A 16,379-nucleotide genomic window follows, 5' to 3' on the forward strand; every position below is an offset into this window, starting at 1 on the left:
AAAAAAGTTAAGTGCAGTGGTTTGCAGTTTGCACACATGGCATCTCCTCTGCTGTGTGCTTTGTTGAAAGACAATGAGGTTGTGCAAGGGTTGCGATAAAAGCTAAATATTTCAGCAAAAAAATAATTCAAACGACTAAGCTCAAAATCAATGAAACAGAAAAGGATGTGATGACTTTTTTTTTTTTTAATGCTGCAAAGCCTTCAGGCCAGATATGTATACGGCGCCACAGTTTTGGTGTACGGTACTTTTAATATCCAGTATCAATTCCTTCCTTGAATTAAAACTGAAACTATAGAGTTTTTCTACGTGGAGAAACTGTCTTCCCAAAGGACACATTTAATCTGTGAACAAAGGAGGACATAACAGTCCCCGTTTCACGTGGTCTCGAGGTCACTTAAGTTGTCAGGGAGAAACTGGGCAACAGCTGTCGTTTGGGTCAACTATTTTCTCTTTTGCAGCCTCGGAACATCTTAGAATTAGTTTCTTTCTTCAGGCTGAGTCATGTAGCATTTGGACAAAGATGTTGGTTGCTTTGGAAAATTTTTGCCAAGATGTTCTTCCCCTGGCCACATAAATGCCATCTAAAATTGATACATTTGAAAAGTATCGACATCTGTTACTTTTTTTTGTTGAGGGGAAGTGAACCTAAAAATGTTCATTACAATGTTATGTTCTATACCTCCCCACTTGTCTAAACGCGGTATTGTGATTAATACTATGTTTGTGGAATTTGTGTTAAGCAGCAAAATCCACCTGTTTTCCATCTCGGGGGGGCAGCCATTTTGTCATCTGCTGTCGACTGAAAAATGACTCGCAGATGCTCAGGTAGCGACCAATGATGGCTCACCTGTTTTCTGAAGCTGAGCCGAGATTGGTTATTACCTGGTTCCTGAGCAAATGTGATGTAATTTCCAGTTGACAACGTAGCAAAATGGCCGTGCCCTGACATATAGAAAAATGGGTGGATTTTGCTGCATAACTCATATTCCACAAATGCATTATTAATCAGAATGTTGTGTTTAGGTCAGTGAGAGCCAATACAACATGTTGGCAAGAAAATGTTGGGGTTGACGTGCGCTTTATACTGTTGGATGTCATTGCGGAACAGATCAAAATTAGCCTGCGGTACTTGACTACTGTTTTGAACTTAAGCAAGAAGAATTTAACACACTCAAATTGCATTTCAAGCATATTTTTAAGGGTGTGAATGCATACTCCGAATATTATGACCAGTGGAGCGCTGTAACTGATGAATTATGTAAAGTTGTGACTAAATACACCTGAGTAAAATTTAGGTTGTGTCATTTCAAATAGTTCAACAAGTCGTGGCCTCGTCTCGAATAGACACCTTTCCTCAATTAATCACCAGGGATGTTGACAATGTTAATAAATCTCTAGTTTCTTGCGCTAGCTCACTGGAATTGCCCTTGCCTACTCGAGCCATGACTCCCAAGCAGTAAGTACGCTTTGGTACACTCCAGTTTAGTTGGGGACACTAGTAAACATTAGTAAATAGTAAATATAGTGTGATGTCAGAGCAGAAGCTGAAAAACGTGATAGTAATAACCTCATAACATTAAAAAAACAAACCTGTTCCCATTCTGTCTCTAAGTAATTTGCTTAATTCCTGTTTGTCTTGGTTAAACAACAATTTCATGTTCAGTCAAACAAGAGAAGCAATTAATGAAAGCTACTGCAACCACAACACAGAAGAGTGCGGAAACTTACATATACATAATAAAAATGGAAATGGCTATTATGTAGCAGTCACACATTTCCTTTGCTCTTTCCTGGAAAAAAACTCTTTGAATAATAAACTGCTTACTATATGACGAATTGAGCAGTCACGCCAACTAGTCCTGTTTAGCAAAGGATCACTGGAGCTTTTTCCATGTTATTAGCTTAATTACATTGACACACAACTCCTGCCATGCATTTTTATTCTATAGTCATAGTTATCTATTGAGCCGTTACATTAAAAAGACTCGCCTGATTCAAAACTTGTACCCATAAGCCACATACTGTTTTTTTTAAAATTTAATTTAAATAATGTCTTGATACATAATGACGAATAACCATCAATGCAGCAGACATTTGACCCTTTTGACCTTTTGATTGTGAAATCATTGATCATCAGATTTATTTCTTGTCATGAACAGATGGCTTTGCATATTAAATTGGATCACTACAGTTGCAGTATATCAGGCTACAGTGTATTTGCGAACAAGTTACATCATCACATTCTGACAGTGTAAATACAGTGGCTTTGCGTTTCCACTACTGAAGTGGCTCACTTGAATGTCTATATTTAACCAGGCGTGACCAGTGTGGGGCTGCAATGTTGCAGCCTTGAATGGGAAACTCCTTCACTCGGACTGCTGTGGAAAAATTACGAGGTGTTCCTCATACTTTGCTCTTTTTGAAACCGCGTACTAAATGCCTCTGTGGCAGTGTCAATCAAAACTCAGCATTATGTTTTCATAATTCAAGTCACAAAGCCTCAGGGCTTTCTTGCTAGTAGAGAATCCAAGAGTAAAACATAAAACATGAACGGCCTTGTGGGGCCGCCGGGTCACTCACAGCATGCCCACTGGTGATCAGCACCATGTGGAGACGCAAGTGCAGACTCAGGCCAGATATTTTCTCGAGGTCGGTGACATTTCCTGCAGGCTTAAGGTGTCAGCTGATGCAATATTTTTCATAGCGTGATATCTTGGGAAAGAGTGAAGACCAACAAGTACATACTTGATCCCTCCATGTCTTCTACATTTGGACTTAAACTCCACTAAAACTAGTTTGCTATTCTTCTATAATTTATTTTAAAATAAAAGGGAACTACTGTTTGTGGAACATTCGGACAATTTTAGTACATTACACTATTCAATAGAGATCTTCTCCTTTTGAAGGGTCATTCCAGAATTTGAGGACATTTTATGTCCCACCCACCAAATTTTAAATAATCCACATACAAAATACTAAAACATGCAGTTTCTGAGTAAATTTACATGTACTGAGGACCCACCCTCAAAACAAAACAAAAAACCTAAGAAAAAAACAATGCTTCAAAATAGGGTTGCACAATATTGGAAAATCATGCGATATAGTTGTTGAATACAGCGATATCCACATTATTGCAATATTTCACATGTACCTAAAGCAATGACATTTCTATTATCTAATGAAGGAATTAAAAAAATGTCATGCAGTAAAATAAGCAAACTCAATTATATTCTTAGTTAACTCATTCACTGCCATTGACGGCTATAGACGTCAAAAATTCATTTGAACTATTTCTATTAATTTAAAAGGTTTTCCCATTTTTGTTGAGTATGAAAACCTAGAATGTTTTTATTGTTCATTTAGAACAGATATCAAATTTGTGATTAATTGTGAGTTAACTCGTGAAGTCATGCGATTAATTATGATTAAAAAATGTAATCGCCTGATGCCCCTAATTTTTAATAATCTTTTTTTTTTTTTAAAAAGAAGAAAATATATAAAATTACTTTAAAAAAAAGAAGAAAAGATTATTAAAAATTAGGGGCGTCAGGCGATTAAATTTTTTCGTAATTTATTGCATAACTTCACTAGTTAAATTTTATATCTGTTCTAAATGTATAATAATTTGTTTCTAGGTTTTCATACTCTTGTTAACAAAAGTGGGAAAAAATGTTAAACTAATAGAAATAGTTCGAATGAATTTTTGGCGTCTATAGCCGTCAATGGCAGTGATTGAGTTAATTCATTGTAATTACCTCTCGATAACTATTAGATGGCGGCAGGGCTGGACTGACCATCTGGCAAACTGGGCAGATGCCCGGTGGGCCGACGTCTTTTGGGGCCGATGCAGTGCATTTTAATTATTATTTTCCTCCATTTTACTCCAAGAGATCGGCCCACAATTTAGAGGGAGTAGTCCATTAATCCATTTTGAATATAGATGACTAACTGAACCAACATCAGACAATATCAATGGTAGATCTACGTTTAAGGCGGGGTGGTCAGGAGTCAGGCCAGGTCAGGCTGGCGAGTTTAAATCATAATGCCAGGGATGATTTTTTTGTGCCAGTCCAGCCCTGGTATCATGGCCGTGCACGTTTTAGTTAGCGGCTGACTGGTCAAATTCAGATAAAAGCATACAATTCCATATGAAACTGTCTTTGCGATATGCATATTGCATGGGCTAATATTACAATATTGACTTTTTTTTTCTTTCTTTTTTTTTTTAAGATATTGTGCAGCCCTACTTGGAAATAATTTTAAAATTCACAAATAAGTCTGGAATTACTCTCTAAAATGACATTTCTCTCTTGTCCCACTCCCTATTGACTAAATTGAATCTCAAATAAAATTGTTAAAATGACATTTAAATGTCTTTTTTTCCCCCATTTTGCTCTCTTGTACCTGTGTAAACATTTCTTTTAATCAATATAATATTTCCCCCAAAAATATGAATGGATCGCAGGTCCCACCACATGCAACTAACACTTTTACCATAATAAGTTTGTCTCCTTGGTCAGCAGTACCAGCTAGCTAAACAGCCTAACATTCATTCATTGCAACCCTGTTGCTGTGTTTAGAGGTGTTGCACTACATTAACAGGTTTGTTTGAACTAAATTCCACTACAATTCTTACTTTGTTTACAAGCAGTTCAGCTGATTGTACAAGAAGAGGAGTAACAAAAATGTTTGAGAGTAACTCATCTTCAAAACATGTGCTGCATGTGTATAAATGTATGGTATAAGCAGCACAAGTGCTAGCTGCTTTGCCTGTTACAACAAGATTTAGTGCTTTGACAGGAATTGACAAGCATCCCCTCAGGTTGTTTATCAAGAAGACAGCTTCTACTTTATGTAATGTCAATGTGAAGGAGCGCCTCACATGTGATTAGGTGCTTTCAGCCAATTGCTGAACCCGGTATGAATGGTGGGGAGCAGCAAGAGTACTCACATGGGTAAGTATCCCCCAATCTTTGGCCAAGTCACATGCTGGTTTAGAAGTGAATCTGAAGAAGAGGGTGTGTCTCTTTCCCACCAATAGCCGAGAACATCTGGGTCCTCTTGTAATGGTTTTGCGTAACATTCTTGAGCCTTTGCCAGTCGCGAGGCCTAATTTTTTTTTAATGCCGCTCCTCAAAGTTTGTTTCAATTTCCGAGTAAATGTCAAGCTATCTTTTGTTCCCATCAACATCAGAAAATTGCGTGTGTCGTTACTTCTTAGACAGTTCAACAACATTCTTAAGTCTTTCTATAAGACCCAGACTGTGCTTGAGGGAATTTAACTAAGGCAAGTTTTAAGCTGGCCTTAATCAGCTGTTTTCAGACTTGTTAAGTTGTTCCTGTGTGAGAAATGTCCGGGATACGAAGAATGACACAGCTGCATCGAAATCGTATCACAATTAAAAAACATTCAGAAGTTGAAACTAATAAGAGTGTATTATAGGCATAAAACAACATTTTGTGATTTCTTGAGGGATGGATTCTGGCCTATTTAATTCACGAACACTACAAAACTATATGTAGTGGTAGCTTCTAGTTTGGACCATATGAAAAGAATGACTAGTGCACAGTAGCAACATTGATTTTATGTCGCCACCTGCTGTCCACAACATGTAAAAACATGTCTATTTGCTATCAACGTTTTTCAAAGACCAATGGATGAGTACTGATGCTTGGAAACGAAATACGTGTGTATCCAAATTATTTATTGTCCGTATAACATGTAGAAAAGATTCACATTGGAGTGCCATTTGTTCAAAAAGTTGCACCAAGACACATTTGGAGCAAAAAAAAAAAAAGTGTACAAAAAAATACATTACAACAAAATGACATAAATTATAATACTAGAGGTAATGAAACAAAATGAATTCAGGATCGAGGCTAAAACTCCCTCACTGATTCCAATTCCAGCACTTTATTCAAACTTAAAGGTGTATTCAAGGATCTTTTGTTGCTGCGTCTTCCGGGTGGATCATCTTAACGATTAGTTTTCGATCCTGTCAATCAATCTGCCGTAACGGCGCCGTGCGGGCTCGTTCCTCGCTGCGCATGCGCACTTAAGAGTGTTTGTAGCATGTAGCCGCTGAGCCATTCATCGTGGTAGCTTCACCAATCTCATCACATACTTTGAAAATGTCTGAGAGCCGCAAGAGGACATCCGTCTATTAAGTGAGGCCGGCTGCAGAGGGTGATGAAGATGATGATGATGAAGATGAGCCTGACATTTGATATGCGTTTCCTCAGGACGAGCAGGAGAGCTGGTAGGATAGTCTTCCGCATGCGCATTTTAAAAAAGTGACAGACGTTTGACTTTTCGAGACGATCCTTGATCACACCTTAACAACTAAAGAGGTAATGTTCTCTTTTTTTCTGTCATAGAGAACATGTAACAAATGTGCACAGCGTTCCCCAATGAAGTGAACCCGGGGAAGCAACAGTACACGGTGAGTGAAATGCAGCTACGACTGCCCTCAACCGTACGTCCTTTTGAAAACACAACAGGAACGCGTGTCGGATCTGCGCTTGCCTACTTGACACAATCAGGTCTTCCTCCACGCCAGCTCTGTCTGCAGCCTTCCTGGTAATCAGGATGATGACGTTGTGGGCAGGGCTTTTGCCGACTGTGCGTCTGTTGCAAACTCCACTCTTACATTCCTCCCTCAGCGTTTATCTCCTCTTTTGTCCATCTCCTTTCGAATGCGGACCTCCAGGACTGCCCTCATGGCTAAATCCAGGACGTTCTTTTCAGCGACGCGTTCTACCAACCTTGCCGGCTTATCATCCTTTAGGAACAGAGAAACTGATTACTAAGCAATGAAAAATGAGCATGCACACAATACTGTAGTAGAGTTCGGCCACCTTGTGCACAAGGAAGGATGTAATGGTCCCCGAGTCGGCCTGATAGTCGAGCCAGAAGAGTTCGGTTCCCTGCATCTCTGTCTCAGTGCTCGAGCCGCTCTCATTCCACTCTTCTGCCTCGACACTCGCCTGAGGCTCCGATTCATCTAGAACATTATCATTAGTGGATGTGACTTCTACTCAACCTAGATAATTGATGGCAGTAAATAAGACTCAAACATAAAAATGTCTTACGCCTTTGTCTGGGATGGTAAACCTGAATGTCAGGTCGCCTGGGTCGTTGAGGAGTTGTGGTGTGCCTCCGCCGTTGAGCTTCTTTGGCTAACTTCACCTCTTTGTCATAGTCATCCCTTGGAGGGAAAGACAAACAATATTAGTCATAAATATGTTGTCATTTTCAAAAGCAGCTGTCCTCATTTAGGTCATGGTGAGTGGGAGCTTGAGAGGCAGGGTTCAACCTGGACAAGCCACCAGCCAATCACAGGGCACATACAGACAAACACTGGACTGGCCAATGGAAATTTAGTCTTTGATTAACCTAACATGCATATTTTGAAACACAGAAAGGCTAAAGACACATCAGCAATTGACTGGATTTTGAGTAGCTACTGTAGCAATATAGTTTGCTGTAGTTTAAGTAAACACAAATACAATACTTTCATCTAAAGGTTGATCTTTTAATCTTGCTCCTGACAAAGCATAATTATGACATTTGAATACTGTACATCTGTTCTTATCTTCAATGATTGTCTCCCTGGTTTAAAAGCAGAACTTATAACAGGATTTAAGATTAATCATTTTAAAAGTAATTAAATCCTAAATTCAATTGTCCTCTGGACTGACTGTAATAGCGTAACATGCTACCTCGTCCCTCACACATACCACCAACTTTTAGATGTGTGATACCAAATCAAAATCTGCGACTCAAGTTCATGTGCGTCCTTTCATAAATTGTATTTTGCTGTATATAAGACACAACTATGTAAAAAAAATGACCTCCCCGGGTATTTGCAGTGCTCTATAATTTGTTGAGACTGAATCAGCTGTAAGGCCATAATCGATGTTTGCTAACATTGTAGCCGCTAGCATTAGCTGTAGCCACCTGGCAAGCTGGTTCCTGCGGATATGGTGCAGGAAGCCGTGGCTCATGTCCAAACGCCCCCCGCGTTTGTACTTCAGCTCGTGCTCTTCTTCGTCTCTAAAAATATCCATTTCGGAAGACATAGTCCACAAACGTGGCAGTATGATTATGCCAGTAGCGCAAAAGTGCCCACAAGTGTGACAAAAAGCTACATGGCTAACCGCTAGAAGTTGATGGCCAACTAAACACTTCCGGGGTCAATGTTAAGCGTGAACGCCATATACATATATTTTTACATGTATTTTAGAGTGTAGTAAAATTATAATAATTATTATTACAAATAATTATTGAATACAAGTTGAATCAAACATTGCCATAAGTTAGACAATGCCTTATTGTGATAAATATTCCTTTATATTTATGTATACTAAAAGGTATAAAACGCTTTAAATGTGTCTTGTAATAAGTATAACTTCACTTGGTTCACGGCCTGAGATGTTTTTTATCTATTTTGGGGACTTTGTAATTTCTTGATTAGTTTTTTTGTGTGTATCCGTCGCAAATCTGTCTGTCGCAAGGAGTGACGTTGCACGGCGGGCTCCGACGCGTTTAGTGATCGACCGATTCGTTTGTGTGGAATAAGAAAGTTTCGTCAATTCTGTCTGCTTCGACCAATAACTTACATTATGATAGCCGCAACGGTTTCTCTGAAGCGGGAAAGAGAAGACGAGGTGGACGACGAAGACAACGAGGATGGTGAGGGAAAATAAGTTACAATACTCATGCTGGCTTTAGATTAGCACGTTGCTAACAACACATTTCTAACTCGCGATAGTTTTAATACTGGTTGACCCAGCCACACATCCTGCCATCAACATATATTCTTGTTAATATTCAAAAAAAAAATATATATATATATACCTTGACATTTGTTTAAGAGGTGGTCTCTCATCTACTATGCTTGCTTCCTAGCGTGCTTGGCTAGCCAGCTAGAAAAGGTGAAATGAATGAAACGTTTCAATCTTTGCTTGCTTCATCTCATGTTGCAGTGCCAGTCAAAAAAGGACGAGGTCGTGTTACAGAGGACCGAAGAAGCCGTCACTGTCCGTATCTTGACACCATAAACAGGCAAGATGCATTCCGTTGTGGACAGATATCAATGCTGAATGCTAAGCCCAGTAGCTCAGCCCATACTTTTGTGTTTTTGTCCCTCAGGAGTGTGCTTGACTTCGACTTTGAGAAGCTCTGCTCCATCTCCCTCTCACACATCAACGTTTATGCCTGCCTTATATGTGGCAAGTACTTTCAAGGTATGTGCAATTATTTGCCTCAATGAAACATCACTTTCTGTGTTAAGATGTACTTACTTGCGACTTGCTTCCTTGTGTAGGTCGAGGTTTGAAATCCCACGCGTACACCCACAGTGTCCAGTTCACCCACCATGTGTTCCTCAACCTGCACACGCTCAAGTTTTATTGTCTGCCTGACAACTACGAGATCATTGACTCTTCACTAGAAGACATTACGGTGAGTCAGCGATTTGCTCATCAAGGATGTGTTAAATTTTAGAGCTGACATCAGTCAAAATCAAGTTGATATACATAGCCTTTAATCGGGGGGTACTATTAAATGTTTTTTTAAGCCATTATTTTGCAAAAAATCTATAAAATCGTCTGGTCTGAATTATGCAGCTGGTAAAAACAGAAAACACATTTTTTGGAGGGGAAAAGGATGAACCATACGAGAGGGATCGCAGATGAAGAGAATCTACATCCAGGATGGCATGTAGGCAACATTAATCACGTGATGACGTTAGTTCAAACAGATTGAGAGTCAGTTTATTGAAACAAAGTGCCACAGATAGATAGATGCCTCGTAGAAAGTGGTTCTCCACAGGACCTGTCAATTGATGCAGAAATCACCATAGCAACAGTTTCACTTTGCTAGTGGCCACCAAGCCCCCTCTCCAACAGATGTTTTTCACAAAATGTGATTTTTTTTTTCTCTCCAACAAATTAATTTATTTCGAAAAAGATACTAGTACACATATTAAAGCAAAGAAATTATAGATTTAAAATACCACAAGAATTCCAGCAAATGTGAATTTAACCATCAAGTCTGATAATTGCTATTCACTGAAGAATTGATAAGAAGCTTACTTGTCAAACGTATTTGTTGAGCCCTGTATGATATGAAATAACTACTGTGTATTACACAGTGCGGTTTTGCAGTACCACAAATCAAAACTCATAATATATTATTTCAATTAATACCTCAATAGTTGGCCATTGTTATTCTTACCTTTGTAAATGTGTATTTTTTTATGCCTAATAATTTTATGATAAAGACGATGTTTAATTTTGTGACTTTGCGCATTTTTATTTATTTTTTTACCATTTTTAAACTGAGCTGTTCATAAATTCATTCTCTTTTATTTCTACAGTATGTGCTTAAACCAACATTCACCAAGCAACACATTTCGGGTTTGGACAAGCAGGGCAAACTTTACAGAGCCTACGACGGAACGACTTATCTGCCGGGCATTGTTGGCCTCAACAACATTAAAGCCAATGACTACGCCAACGTGGTCTTGCAGGTATGACTCATCTCCATTTTATGGAACACTGATTGACGAGAGGTCGCAATTTGCACTTAACTGCTTTGTATCTCCAAGGCCTTTTCCAATGTCCCGCCACTGCGCAACTACTTTCTCGAGGAGGAAAACTACCGAGGGATCCGCAGGCCACCGGGGGACATCATGTTCCTCCTGGTGCAGCGCTTCGGTGAGCTGATGCGCAAACTTTGGAATCCGAGAAACTTCAAGGCCCACGTGTCTCCTCACGAGATGCTCCAGGCTGTGGTGCTCTGCAGCAAGAAGAACTTCCAAATCACCAAGCAAGGTCAAAATGTTGTTTGTGCTTGCACTGGGAGAGATTGAAGGACATTTTTTTCTGCGGAGATGACTGTAGGCTTTTGTTGTGTGCTCTGTAGGAGACGCCGTGGACTTCATGACGTGGTTTTTGAATGCGCTGCACGGTGCTCTTGGCGGTACAAAGAAAAAGCCAAGTGAGCGGAAAGGAAAAGAGTCGTATCAATTTATTGTTACTCTTCAAATTTATAATTGTGATCGTGTTTATCTGCCCTCTAGCAATCCTAACAAAAGCATTCCAAGGCTCCATGCGGATCTTCTCAAAGAAGCTACCACACCCAGATCTGGTCAGTTGCTCTCAACTACACAATTGAGACAAACAATGCTTGAAACATGGAAATTCACAATCTTTTCCCTTCAAGGCTATGGCGGTCTACTCGGCCACTACTTTTCTACTCATTTCCTTTTTGACTCCTCATGATCTTTCAATGTTTCCAGACACCAGAAGAGAAAGATGCGCTGCTCCTGACCGACGAGTACCAGGAGCAGATGTCGGAGTCCACGTTCTTGTTCTTGACCCTTGACCTCCCGACAGCCCCCTTGTACAAGGACGAGAAGGAGCAGCTCATCATCCCACAAGTGCCGCTCTTCAACATCCTGGGCAAGTTCAACGGCAACACAGAGAAGGTAACCCTTCATTAGTGGTTTAAGTAATGCATTAAGATCAACTGCCTGCATAATTATTAGGCCAGGAAGAATTTTGACTCCATTTTTATTACTGATCAACTTCAACTTTTTGGTTCTAAGTATTTAAAAATGAGCCTTCTGTTTGTTATGGCTCCAGGAGTACAAAACATACAAGGAGAACTTCCTGAAAAGGTTCCAGTTGACCAAACTTCCACCGTACCTCGTCTTTTGCATCAAAAGGTTCACAAAGAATAACTTCTTTGTGGAGAAGAACCCCACCATCGTCAACTTCCCTATCACGTAAGCGACGCCGGCAAAGAATCGGACACAACAATCACCAATCGTGTGGGTCACAGGAAGTCATTTATTGAATGATTATCAAATATTAGTGTTGCGTTCCCTTGATCAGGAATGTGGATCTTCGTGAGTACTTGACAGAAGAAGCCCAAGTCACGGAGAAGAACACAACGTATGACCTCGTCGCCAATGTGGTGCATGATGGGAAACCGACTGAAGGGGCCTACAGGATACATGTCTTGCATCACGTAGGTTCAGACTGAACTTGATCACGGTTTGGTGCGTTTTGTCTCGGTTCTGCTGACCAAACGTTTGCGTCGCATCAGGGTACGGGCAAGTGGTATGAAATGCAGGATCTGCAGGTGATCGACATCCTCCCCCAGATGATCACACTGTCAGAGGCGTATATCCAGGTGAGTTCTAATATTTATCACAGTTATGTATTTGTTGTAGTCAGACTTTTTTTTATTATGTGAGTCAAGCATTGCCACTCGTGTTATTCTGCAACAAAAGCTTATTCATTTTTTTTAACAAATACAAATTTACATACATTCATTTTTACACAATACAACAGAAGCTGTGACAGAAATGTCCGACAATAATAGAATATCCAGTGGAACCTTTCAAGTTGGATGTCCATTAAATTTAAATGGGAAAAAAAGTATCACGTTACTGTGCAAATTTCAGATTCGAACCACTGTCTTGCATGACATCGTGAGATGTTGGCAAATCTTGCAAAACTTCAGCCAAACACGCATTAAAGGACTCATTTTGGAATGTTTTAGTCTTCCGTTTTGCCAGTTAGGGAGTCGGGACTAAACTTCATTGTTGTTTTGTTCAACAATTCTATACAATTGTGAGATAGATCCCTGAGGTACATCTATTTTGCAAATGGCCTTTGTAGTCAGCCTTATAATAAAAAAACATTTTAGTTTTACCATCATATTAGCAGTTGCTCTTTTCCCCCACTTGTTTGAGTTTCAAATGTTAACACGTGGCCTGTGCATTTAATGCACAGTTGAAGTCTGCAATTCAGGGAAAAGTACAGTATTTTGAAATCACTACTAATAGGAAGTTCCCCAGCATTCTGGAAATTCATTATGTTCAACATTTTGTGGCTCCACTGGATAAACAAATCAACAAGTGTAGAAGGATTTTTTTCCATCTCTCTCTCTCTCTCTCCTGTGATATTCAGTCCTCAGATCTATCTAATTGATTCCATTTTCATCTTTTGTAGATTTGGAAGCGACAGGAGAGTGCTAAGAACACAAACAACCACACCGGTCCATAGTGGTAAAAAAAAGCATCACAAGACAGGATTTTTTGGGGTTATTGGTCACAAAAAAAAATACATAAAAATAAATCACGTATTATGTACTTTTTCCACTGTTTGTTTTTATGTTGATGTTTCTAAATAAACAGTCTTCTGCTCGTATGTTGTGAGCAAGAACAATACAGCTCCTTTTGCCTGTCAATCATTTGAAGACATTTCATATCAACCACACCAAGTGTACACATTCATTGATCAGAATACAACTGAACAAGTGGTGTTTGCAATTACATCATGGCCGCCAGTTATTTTTCTCCATGCAGGCAAAAATTGAAAAACAAATAAATTACAAAAATGTTAAGTATATGAGGAAAATAATTTGTGATTGTGTGCACGTGCATGCAGTCGATTAAAAGATGTTCACTTCCACATGTGCTTCTCGCAGAAGGCCACGTTCTGAAAGGAGAACACAAGCACATCAATAACAGAACAAGGAGAAAAACCCCAAAACGGGAATGCTGAAGGTTAAATAGTGAGAGTGTAAAATCCATATCTCGGAACACTGGCAACAATATTATCATGGCGGCCATCTATAAAGCTTAGTGGAAGTGGATTAAGTACATGTTGCGTCATGTTGGCAGCAAACATATCTACAAATTTATTTCCTGCCTTGCACTTTGTGCTTGGCAGTTAATAAGTGATCAATGTGTATGAATACAACTTACTCCACACTTCTGAGCTGTGTTTGCATCTTTGCACCAGTAGCTTGGCCCCCAAGTGCAGGGATTGCTTCCTAGCAGCTCGGGCTTCTTTGCAGTGCACAGATCAGCCCTCTGAAGGACAGACAAACATGAGGACAGACTGCATAACGGCACCAAATGTTAAACTGTTGTCCTCTGCACTTACTTCACAAACGTCGTCGTGGTCCACCTGGTTTCCCAAAACCTGCTGCAGTCTTGCGCCATAAATTTTGGTGAACGCCTCGCACTGAAAAACAAACAAACAATCATATAACAGGAAGCCTGGAAGGAACATCTGAAACCACGCCATGTACAGATTTGAAACATCTCATTAGCTTCGGCAAAGAGTCTCACCTTTGGAATGGCGTTGGGGTGACGACCACACACAGACCGCAGGAAAGAGGACGTCTGAGGCTTCGTGGCGTTGACGCCCAGCTCAAGTCGGCTCAGCGCAGCCAGCGTACGGCATGAATCGCAGTCCGAGGGGGCGGGCAACTCTGGGAAGTTATCACAGCATCGTGACTTCGAACCTTTGACGTGCTCATATGTCATGTCAATGAAGCTGATGCTGACCTGGAGCAGGAGAGTCCCGGAACCAACAGATGTGCAGCAGTGTGCAAATGGTGTGAGGGGCGGCCGAAGACAGCAGGAACTCCACTATCTGTACGCCATATTTGTCAACAAAGTCGTCACACTCGTCCTTGTAGCTCTGAGGCAGGAGATCGCAGACCTCGCCCATGAGCTTCGTCAAAGCATCCTTGCAGGAAGAAGAAGAAGATGGTGACGGACAACAGACACAACGAAGAATATGTGAATAGCGAAACCGACCTCAGTCATGTTTTGGGGCAACAGAGTCTCCAGTTTCTTGATGACAAACAAGCACAGGGTGCAAGCCGGGTTGAACTGCTCCTGAACGAAGAAAACGAAAACGCTTATCCTCACTGGCTTTCCCATCTGACCCCTTTTCACATTCATACATAGTTTCTCTATAGATTGCGTAAGTGGTCATACTCATACGCACATGCGTGTTGGTGAGCACAGGTACGACTTCCCCGTTGTCTTGGTGGGCAAGTGCCGTCTCTTCCCCGTCCTTGATGGCAGCACACAGCCCAAAAGCCGAGCAGGTCGCTTCCACGTCCTAAGAAAAAGCAATCCCACATCATCGTAAAACTGAGGTTCAAATTGTTCAACTTCTCTTTTGAGTGGACAAGCGTACCCCATGCCCAAGTGGTTGTAGTAGGATTTTGGGAAGATGCATCTTCAACTGAGAGTCACATTCCAACGCCTGTTTGTCTGGGAGGTGCTGGCAGAGCGCATGCAAGGTTTCATACACGCGCTCCTGAAAAAACACGGGCCATAATGCGATTCCAGCAAGAATACTTGGAATGTGTGCAAAGTAATTGGTAGACAAAGCCACATTTTGATAGTGTTCAAGTTCATTAAAAAAAAAAAGGATAATCACCTTACTGTCTTTGCTGGGAATCATGTTAGCAGAGAGCTGGATGATCTGACTGCACTCTGAGCAGATGCCCTTCGTACAAGCAGATGGCACAAACAAATGGTCATCAGTCGTGTTTAAACTAAATATATATAGGCATACCCAAAAGATCACATGTAGTCTTTGGGGTTAAACAGAACAACATTTTACTGTTTTCTGTGACAAACATGACAAAATGCAAAATCTTGTATTGTATTGTATATTTTGCTGTAATGTTTAATAGGCACATATGTTAAGCATTTGTGATATACATTTTCCACTTGTAATGTCTTACCACATAATTCTGCTTGAATGCCAGAGGGTCTTTGATGAACATGGAGTCTCCTGAGATCCCAAAGACATAAAAAAAAAAAAAAGATCAAGTGAAAATACAGAAAGACAAGGACGATAAACTGTAAACTTATATATTCATCATTCATAAATAATAAATAACCCGCATCCCATTGTGTACAGAATGACAAAACATTTATCATCAACAGTGCTTGTCAAGGAAATGCGAGGTGATGCCGACAATAAAATGTCCACCTTCATCTTACCAGGGCAAAGAGACGCCGTTAGGAGCACCAGTAGAAATCCAAAAGACGACATGATGTAGGAACAGGAACGCGACAGAAAGAGAAGCAGATGAGTTCTGTTTATTTGTCTGACGCCCCGGAAGTTACCCGTCTCAGCATGCATCCTACAAAGGTCGCAAACTAGCACGTCACATCCCATGACAAGAACGAAGGCTTGACCTACAGTTAACAGTTTTGATTTCCAACATCATGTACACATGACATATTTTCTACGTGGGTTTGTCAGTGTTAATGAAGTGTGGTGACCCAAAGTGAAGCAAGCTCATAGATAAATACATTCATTCAGTAGGTCGGACCTGCTGTCACACGGCAGCTTATCAGCCATATTGGATGTGGCAACTAAACAATAAACCCATATTATAAGGCTTTGAACTCTCGCTTTCTCTCTTTCAGACTCGCGTTTTTAGGGTACACCATTTAAATGAGAGTTTATTGCGTGTGTCCTGAGATTAAACATTTTTACTTGAGTGCGTGTGTTCTGAGATTAAACATTTTGGAGGG

General features: G+C 40.3%; 3 protein-coding genes across 4 annotated transcripts; 1 reads left to right on the forward strand and 2 right to left on the reverse strand.

Moving 5' to 3' along the window:
- Nucleotides 1–5,687: 5,687 nt before the first annotated feature.
- On the reverse strand, nt 5,688–8,178 carry c3h2orf68 (chromosome 3 C2orf68 homolog). Of its 2 annotated transcripts, none has more exons than XM_077561824.1 (4): nt 7,964–8,178; nt 7,096–7,211; nt 6,862–7,007; nt 5,688–6,785 (listed from the first exon to the last, which is right to left on the reverse strand). In XM_077561824.1, exons 1-4 carry the CDS (start codon nt 8,083–8,085, stop codon nt 6,663–6,665), a joined length of 507 nt encoding a protein of 168 aa, XP_077417950.1. In that variant the 5' UTR covers nt 8,086–8,178; the 3' UTR covers nt 5,688–6,662. The 2 variants fall into 2 exon arrangements, with proteins under 2 accessions (XP_077417950.1, XP_077417951.1); XM_077561825.1 differs by lacking the exon at nt 7,964–8,178 and adding an exon at nt 7,858–7,955.
- Nucleotides 8,179–8,489: 311 nt separating this feature from the next.
- usp39 (ubiquitin specific peptidase 39) lies at nt 8,490–13,252 on the forward strand. Its single transcript, XM_077561822.1, has 13 exons — nt 8,490–8,698; nt 8,992–9,070; nt 9,158–9,252; nt 9,333–9,469; nt 10,386–10,538; nt 10,617–10,842; nt 10,934–11,008; nt 11,091–11,158; nt 11,310–11,498; nt 11,656–11,798; nt 11,908–12,043; nt 12,122–12,208; nt 13,033–13,252. The coding sequence occupies exons 1-13, from the start codon at nt 8,629–8,631 to the stop codon at nt 13,084–13,086; spliced, it is 1,512 nt and encodes a 503-aa protein (XP_077417948.1). The 5' UTR covers nt 8,490–8,628; the 3' UTR covers nt 13,087–13,252.
- On the reverse strand, nt 11,840–16,094 carry sftpbb (surfactant protein Bb). Its single transcript, XM_077561823.1, has 11 exons — nt 15,840–16,094; nt 15,578–15,627; nt 15,268–15,336; nt 15,022–15,144; nt 14,827–14,943; nt 14,634–14,714; nt 14,379–14,562; nt 14,160–14,302; nt 13,972–14,052; nt 13,791–13,898; nt 11,840–13,521 (listed from the first exon to the last, which is right to left on the reverse strand). The coding sequence occupies exons 1-11, from the start codon at nt 16,015–16,017 to the stop codon at nt 13,486–13,488; spliced, it is 1,170 nt and encodes a 389-aa protein (XP_077417949.1). The 5' UTR covers nt 16,018–16,094; the 3' UTR covers nt 11,840–13,485.
- Between the last annotated feature and the right edge of the window lie 285 nt (nt 16,095–16,379).

This window comes from Vanacampus margaritifer, chromosome 3 (assembly GCF_051991255.1).
Source record: "Vanacampus margaritifer isolate UIUO_Vmar chromosome 3, RoL_Vmar_1.0, whole genome shotgun sequence".
NCBI classification, from domain to species: Eukaryota; Metazoa; Chordata; class Actinopteri; order Syngnathiformes; family Syngnathidae; genus Vanacampus; species Vanacampus margaritifer.

Coding starts and splice junctions, on each gene's coding strand:
- sftpbb (XM_077561823.1), bottom strand. CDS start 16,017: ATGGGATGTGACGTGCTAGTTTGCGACCTTTGTAGGATGCATGCTGAG. Junction 15,337..15,577: donor CATTCAAGCAGAATTATGTG/GTAAGACATTAC, acceptor GCTTGTACGAAG/GGCATCTGCTCAGAGTGCAG. Junction 14,715..14,826: donor CTGTGCTCACCAACACGCAT/GTGCGTATGAGT, acceptor TTCTTCGTTCAG/GAGCAGTTCAACCCGGCTTG.
- usp39 (XM_077561822.1), top strand. CDS start 8,629: ATGATAGCCGCAACGGTTTCTCTGAAGCGGGAAAGAGAAGACGAGGTG. Junction 11,009..11,090: donor CGGTACAAAGAAAAAGCCAA/GTGAGCGGAAAG, acceptor TCTGCCCTCTAG/CAATCCTAACAAAAGCATTC. Junction 11,159..11,309: donor AGCTACCACACCCAGATCTG/GTCAGTTGCTCT, acceptor CAATGTTTCCAG/ACACCAGAAGAGAAAGATGC.
- c3h2orf68 (XM_077561824.1), bottom strand. CDS start 8,085: ATGTCTTCCGAAATGGATATTTTTAGAGACGAAGAAGAGCACGAGCTG. Junction 7,008..7,095: donor TTACCATCCCAGACAAAGGC/GTAAGACATTTT, acceptor ATAATGTTCTAG/ATGAATCGGAGCCTCAGGCG. Junction 6,786..6,861: donor CATCCTTCCTTGTGCACAAG/GTGGCCGAACTC, acceptor CTGTTCCTAAAG/GATGATAAGCCGGCAAGGTT.